Consider the following 7,360-nt stretch of genomic DNA (forward strand, 5'->3'; position numbering starts at 1 on the left):
GAATTAGGGAATTTCCCGCACCTATGTGCGAAGTGCAATATAAGATAAGATCAACCCATTTAATTGATGACCGCTGACAGCTTAAGATTCGGGTATTACCTTGTCAAATTCCCATCATGACAATAATAATAAATAATAATAATAATATAAATAAATAATAATAATAATAATAATAATAATAATAAATAATATATCATCATCATCATCATCATCATCCATCATCATCATCATCACATCATCATCATCATCTCATCATCATCATCATCATCATCATCATCATCATTATACTCATCAGCTTCATCATCATCATCATCATCATCATCATCATCATCATCATCATCATCATCATCATCATCATCATCATCATCAACATCATCATCATCAATGACTACCATAGCCATTACCCGTTTCTTTCCTTAGGTTTTATTCTACATCCGTGTAGACTATTGTTTGACCACAATGTCTGATGCTCATGATCCTTCGTTAAAAACATGTACAATCCAGTTCTGGAAAAAACGTTGGGATGATCGAAAAATACATTTCCACGAACCTATAGTTAATAGGTAAGTGTAACTACTCGTATTAGCCATCACTGTGATCGGGGTACTCCAACAGCTTCTTATGGTTCACACTATTATGTTATGACGATCGACCCAATCAGCAAAGTCCGGTCCGCATTCGTGCACCGTCGCGAACCCGCCTGGTAGCATCGTCACAACACACCTTTCGACTAGATGCTCTGCCGTTTCGGGTTCTTGCCCACAGCGTGGACATATTGGACAGGAAGTTAGACCCCACTGATGTAACGCACCGCGTTAGCAGCTCCTCGACCGAGCCGATTTGCAGCTACCCAGTGTCTCCTCTTACTGGTATCAAAGCCTGGCAACTTCTCACCAAGCTTAGAGGAGTGTAGGTCCCTGCCCCCATGAGGGATTGAATTCGTCCAAACCGACTTTCATCTCGTATGTGCAGCTCTGTCCGTAGTCAGGGATTCTGCGTACAAGGGTTGCCTGGACTTATTTCGGCTCGAAACGGGGGCACCGTTCATTATGCGCATGAGAGGGGTATCCCCATTCCCTCTCTTTGATCTTACTCAGCCAGTTTCCCGTAATGGTCTCCCTCCGGACATCGGGGGGCTGGATCGCTGCCATTACCGGGGCCCCATTCTCTAGGGTTGTTGCTAGCGTTCCCGACACTATGTGCATCGACTTGCGAAGTTTTACATCCACTTTCTCAACGTTTCTGCTTCTACCCCACACTAGAGCGCAATACTCCGCGGTGGAATAGCATAGTGCGCCCACGAGTCGATCCCGCCAGCTTCCTCAGAAGACTGTTGCGTTTCTCTATCTTCCGGCAACCCCTTCGAGATGAACCCGATAGGTAAGGCTGCGATCCAACGTCACCCCTAAATATTTTGGACGCGGCTCATATGGGAGTGGCTGGTCCCCGACTAGGACATTCAGTTTACGGGTGTGCCACCACTGCATAAGTGAAATGCAGTGGCCACGGTTTTTGAAGTGTTTCATCTTCAGGTAGCACTTGTCAAAGTAGGATTTGAGTCTGGTGACGTCCACACTTTACTCTGAGTAACGAGTGCCCAGTCGTCTGCGTATCCCAGCCTCAGGGAGGAAGTGTTCGGCATATCGCTAATATAAACGTTAAACAACATTGGCGCAAGTACCGACTCCTGAGGGACCCCATTCTTCAATTTCCTTACTTTGCTCGTGACGTCTCCCAGCGCGACGTGGAATTGCCTTTCCCCTAAGATCGAAGAGAACAACTTCAAGGTCTTTTTGCACCTTATGATTTTTGCAAGTTTGAGCATTAACCCATCGCACCAGACCGTATCGTACGCCGCTGATAGGTCTATAAACACAGCACCTGTTTGCTGTTTTCTCTCGAACCTGTGCTCAATATGCTCTTTAAGGGCAATGACCTGCTCCGTGGTGCACCTCCCTTCCCTGAAGCCTGCCTGCCAGGTGGCAGGGCAGCGTCTAGGACCGGCCCCCATCGGTTTAATAGAACACGCTCCAACAATTTGTAAAGACAGCTCAGCAGCGATATGGGTCTGTAACTGTCTGCCTCCTTCGCCGGCTTCCCTGGCTTCAGGATGGCAACTATCTTCGCGTGCGTCCACACTTGTGGAAGATTTCCTTTTGCAAGGATGTCAGACATTGCCTCTGCTAGCCATGCCCGTGCCCTGGGGCCCAGATGCGTCACCATATCGGGATATACACCATCTATCCCTGCTGCTTTGCCGTTCTTCACTTCGCTAATGGCTGCACCCACTTCTCGGGGACTGAACGGGGCCGTCCAGTCCGACTCCTCCGCAGGTAGCGAGTCCAAAATCGTACGGTACGCCTTGCGGACACCGCGCTCAAAAGCCTGATTAGGGACCCGCTTACTACGGTTCTTAATATTCTTGGCAATTGTGTCTGCCTCGCATTCCGGTGCAGCCTTCGCGAAATTCCGATCTGGGTCCAATTTCTTTATCAAACGCCAAGCGTGGCGGCTGGAGTGTGTAAAGTCGAGACTTTCCACGGTCTCCTGCCACCGTTGCTTCCTTCCCTCTGCCAGAGACTGAAGTAGTCTATCGGCTGCGTCCTGGGACTGGGTATGCTGGTACTCTCGGTACAGCTCTTCCGACTCTGCCGTCCAGCAAGGGGTGTAGAATTTCCGTTTGCCCCGTGGAATAGAGCGTTGAGCGCTCTTATACAGTAGCCTACTGAATCGGTTATATTCTTGGACTTGGGAGGAATGGCAGGGCAGACCTGCTCGATATAGGAACTGAATTCCTCCCAGTCAGCCTTCCTGAAATTCCATCTGCAAAGTGGGAGAGACTGCACCCTCGGTATTGTCACCCCAGCTGTGACAAGAACCGGCCTGTGCTGGCTATGCGGAAAGTCCCCGAGGACTGTCCGCTTCACCTGCAGCGGTTCACCGTTCGCGCCTTTCGTTACGAGGGTGAGGTCTGGAGTATACTCCTTCTTATGGCGGGTACCCCGGAAGGTACCCTTGGCTGTAGGATCGTACACTAGGTGTAGATCATTACAGTCCATCCATGAGCGGAGTTGTCTTCCTGCCTCGTTGCAGTCTCGGTAGCCCCATTCGTGATGGTGGCTATTAAAGTCTCCCAGGCAGATGGAAGGATGGCTGACCACCGGTACCGGTGGTGTAGTCCAAGTCGCTCTAGGTGGTTTGTAAATATTATGCAAACACAGTCCACCTACTTCCACGGAAATTCGGTTCACCCCATTGCTGCCCGTTACGCTCTCAATGACCCTTACCTTCGATGGCTCTTTAGCGTAAACGCTAACCCCTCCTTTGAGCCTCGAAGTGTCCTCGCGTTGGACCACCGTATAGCCTGGGATCTGGAATCGGGAAGATTGCGCGCCTGAATAAAGGTGGGTCTCCTGTAACAGGAGGATATCTACGCAGTGAACGGCCAATAGCTTTGATAAAAGCTCATTTTTTGCCATACTCTGGCTCTCGACGTTCAGGGACAATATACGCGTCAGTTCGCCATCCCCGCCGTCGCATTTTCCGATCGGCAGGCCGCGAACCGATTGATGCATGGGACGTTTGCTTTTTTCTCGGACGTGCCGACGACCCTGGCGACACGAACGCGGTATTATTTGGCTAGGCGGCAGACCGCTTCGCCATTGACGGGACTGATTGGGACTCGACATAAGGATAATAGTGTGGCGCCCGGATAGGGCTGCTATTCGGGCACCGGGTTTGGATCAAATTAGTCACACACCGGGGCGACCAGCTCATGTGGCTCGTTGGCTCGATACCCGGGATGGTCTCGTGACGGTCGACCGGGATTTACACCTTTGCCCTCCCGTGTGCCTCAAGCCCCCTCACCAACTGCAAGGTAAAGATCCACGAGGGGGGGGGGGGTACTCCAAAAATTATCCCCCAGGGATTTCAATAAGTACATGTGCCAATCAATCAGAACTCACACAGCTATAAAACCCGAATAAAAAAGGTACATTGAAATCAGCAAGATGGAAAAAATAATTCACCCCAGACCTTGCCTTTGTCTGAAAAAAAATAAAGATGGAAATACCTTACCTGCAACAAGAGACGTTCTTGTGGACTTTCCAAATAGCCAAAATCGGTTCGTCCTGATAACAACGGGCATTCAGATCCCCGTGATGAAATCCATACCAAAATTCAGATGGAACTTTCTACAGGCTGACTGGGATGCAATTTTAATACGTGTCAAAGAATAGAGTCAAAATACGAAATAATTGGTAGATTCACCAAATTTGTCCTTGGTATTCAAAGAAACACATATCAAGGGGTTTCTGAAAACAATAATCCCTTGCTGGACAAATCGTAGTAAAGAACTACTCAAGAAGTATGAGGACACTCATGATGAAAATATAGTGGAGGTACTGTTACAGTTTCTGCGTGAAAACCGAAAAGAAATGTGGATTGAGGTGGTAGAAAGTTTGACGTGGGTCACTCGAGCCGCCATGCATGGAAAACAATAAAAAAAAACTAAATCCTGAGTCATCCCAAATAAGAACAGTGCCATCAATAGGGGTGGACAAAGTAGTCAAAGAAATAAAACAAAGGGGAAAGAACATACCAAACCTCAACTTTGAGAAGAAAATTAGAAAAGTATGCCAGCGCATAATAAAATCACAACCTCCTCAAGGCCCAATGCGCTCAATTCCAATTTCACCAAATGAAATAAATGAAGAGCTGAACAAAATTAAAAATGGGAAAGCTGCCGGTTTAGATGGGATCTATCCACATATGCTCACACATTTTGGACCCCAAGCAATTGACTGGTTGGCAAACACCTTCACCGATATTATGAATAAGGGTAAATATTCACTGTATGGAAACATGCCAAGATCATTGCCATCCCAGGCAAATCAGCTACAGAATCACCCAGCTACAGACCAATATCACTACTATGCTGCCTGTACAAATTACTAGAAAGAGTCCTACTTATAAGGATCACCCCTCATGTAGATAAATGGATACCAGTGCAGCAGGCAGATTTTAGACCACTAAAAGGAATTACTGAACACTTTTTGGCACTTACATCCTTTATAGAATCGGGATTTGAAAATAAACTGAAGACTGGGGCCGTCCTAATCGATCTCTCTGCGGCTTACGATACAGTCTGGACCGGAGGATTAATGTTGAAATTGGCCAGAATGCTACCGTGAAAAAGACCATCAAACTCCTCTCAAGCATGATCGGACCTAGAAAATTCCTTGTTATTAAAGGAGGGGAGAAAATCAAAACATGAAAGATAAAGAATGATGTACCACAATGATCAGTCATTGCAATCACACTGTTCGACATCCACATCAGTGATTTGACTGCCAACCAATCACTTCAACTGGGCTATGCAGACGACTGAGTATTGGCCCATCAATCAAAAGACTGGGAAGAAATAGAAAAAGACACTCAGTGAAGAAACATCAAAGTTAATATGCTCAAAGCGCTTTACAAGAGATACAAAGACAACAGCAACACATTACAAGGCCATACTAATTAAGATTTTGTTTTTACAGAGACAACACTGTTCCAGGCCAGGTACTCATTGTATACCGGTGTGGTGAGGGAATTTCTAATAGCAATTTCAAAGGATAATAGAGGAAACGCTGGTGCCCTTATGGACATCCCTGAATCTATCTGTCTCAAGATACTCCCTATTCCTCCTCTAAACCGGTGTTAAATCCCTATTGTGACAAGAAAGAGAGAAGAACGAAGGATAACTACAAGATAATATGTGTTCATTTTCTCTGAGCATAAACACCGGATATGCAGGAGTAAAGGTACCCAATCCTGATATCTGAATGACTTCCTCATCCAAGATCTACACAACAAGAAAATGATATCTGAAAGAAAAAACTGGTAGTCAATGACAAATAGGCTCACACCTCACTCAATGTCTTTTTATTGACAAGCGAATTGTCGGTGAATTAAGCATATATAACACCCAGTCAAAACACCGCTTTGAGTGGTTTGTCACATATAGAGCTGAACTTGGAAGAACGAGTTTCTTTGGGTCCGAACTACAAAAGGAGTTTCCATACTTATTCACCAATTAGACGAGACACTATCTGGTAACTAACAGACCAGGGTTCAAAATCTCTCTCCCACTGTCACTCTCAGGAGCTCGTGGAGAATTTTTAAAAATTTCACTGTCACGGTTGGCCAGAGTTTTTAAGATGGTTCATGAATGTGGGGAAAGGATTGTGGATAACAATAATAATAATAATAATAATATGATGATGATGATGATGATGATGATGATGATGATGATGATGATGATGATGGTGATGATTATGATCTTGATAATAATAATGATAATAATAATAATAATAATAATAATAATAATAATATTAATAATAATAATATTAATAATAATAATAATAATAATAATAATAATAATTTAAAAATAATAATAATAATAATAATAATATAATATAATAATAATAATAATAATAATAATAATAATAATAATAATAATAATAATAATAATAATAATAATAATAATAAATAATAATAATAATAATAATAATAATAATAATAAATAATATATTAATAATAATAATAATAATTAATAATAATAATAATAATAATAATAATAATAATAATAATATAATAATAATAATAATAATAATAATAATAATAATAATAATAATAATAATAATAATAATAATAATAATAATAATAATAATAATAATAATAATAATAATAATAATATAATAAAATACTGTAGCACATATATCATTACTCCTGCAATCAGGGATTTGCAACAATATTACTTGATTAAATATTGTTTGGTATTTTATTTCAGGACTCTAGAGGAACAAATCCCATTGGTGAATGCCAAACACAAAATACACAAAATCTTAGTGCCTCTGTGTGGCAAATCATTGGATATGCTATGGTAAGATAGACAAATTTGAAGTCAAATGAAACTCATTTTAGTGGGTGCAATAACGCCCGTGCTTTAGGTTTTTTTCTTGATTTAAAAATTATCAGTTTACTCTTTGAAATTGAACTATGGCTGTAAATTTATAGTTCAGTTCTTTCCCACGTACTCCGAACAGTTCACGTAGGAAGTGTGGCTCAGCGGTAGGTACGGTCTTTGCTTCCTATCCTAAATGCAAAGAGTTCGGATACTCTGTGTGTGACCTTGAGCAACTAGCCTCAACCTGGTTCAGTTTGCAGCGCTGCACTGAGGCTGACCTCTGGATTATTCCAGTCTTCCCTTGGAATAGACCCTCAAGACAAATCATATTCTTTGCATTGTGTTTTAGATGTTAATAATGACTAAATAGTTCAAGGGCCAATAATAATATTTGAATGCACATCAAGA

At 42.7% G+C, this 7,360-nt stretch overlaps 1 protein-coding gene across 1 annotated transcript; it reads left to right on the top strand.

Moving 5' to 3' along the window:
• The first annotated feature begins 424 nt into the window (after positions 1-424).
• Positions 425-7,211, top strand: LOC144961732 (thiopurine S-methyltransferase-like). The gene is made up of 2 exons (XM_078894828.1): positions 425-563; positions 6,836-7,211. The coding sequence occupies exons 1-2, from the start codon at positions 460-462 to the stop codon at positions 6,930-6,932; spliced, it is 201 nt and encodes a 66-aa protein (XP_078750954.1). The 5' UTR covers positions 425-459; the 3' UTR covers positions 6,933-7,211.
• The last annotated feature ends 149 nt before the right edge of the window (positions 7,212-7,360 follow it).

Source organism: Berghia stephanieae, unplaced genomic scaffold, assembly GCF_034508935.2.
Source record: "Berghia stephanieae isolate SIO BIC M18660-M18661 unplaced genomic scaffold, UCSD_Bste_1.3 scaffold3849, whole genome shotgun sequence".
NCBI classification, from domain to species: Eukaryota; Metazoa; Mollusca; class Gastropoda; order Nudibranchia; family Aeolidiidae; genus Berghia; species Berghia stephanieae.

What these genes read in the sequence shown, in the direction of transcription:
- LOC144961732 (XM_078894828.1), top strand. Translation starts at nt 460, where the DNA reads ATGTCTGATGCTCATGATCCTTCGTTAAAAACATGTACAATCCAGTTC. An exon ending in CACGAACCTATAGTTAATAG is followed by an intron (nt 564 to 6,835) that starts GTAAGTGTAACT and finishes ATTTTATTTCAG; the next exon opens with GACTCTAGAGGAACAAATCC.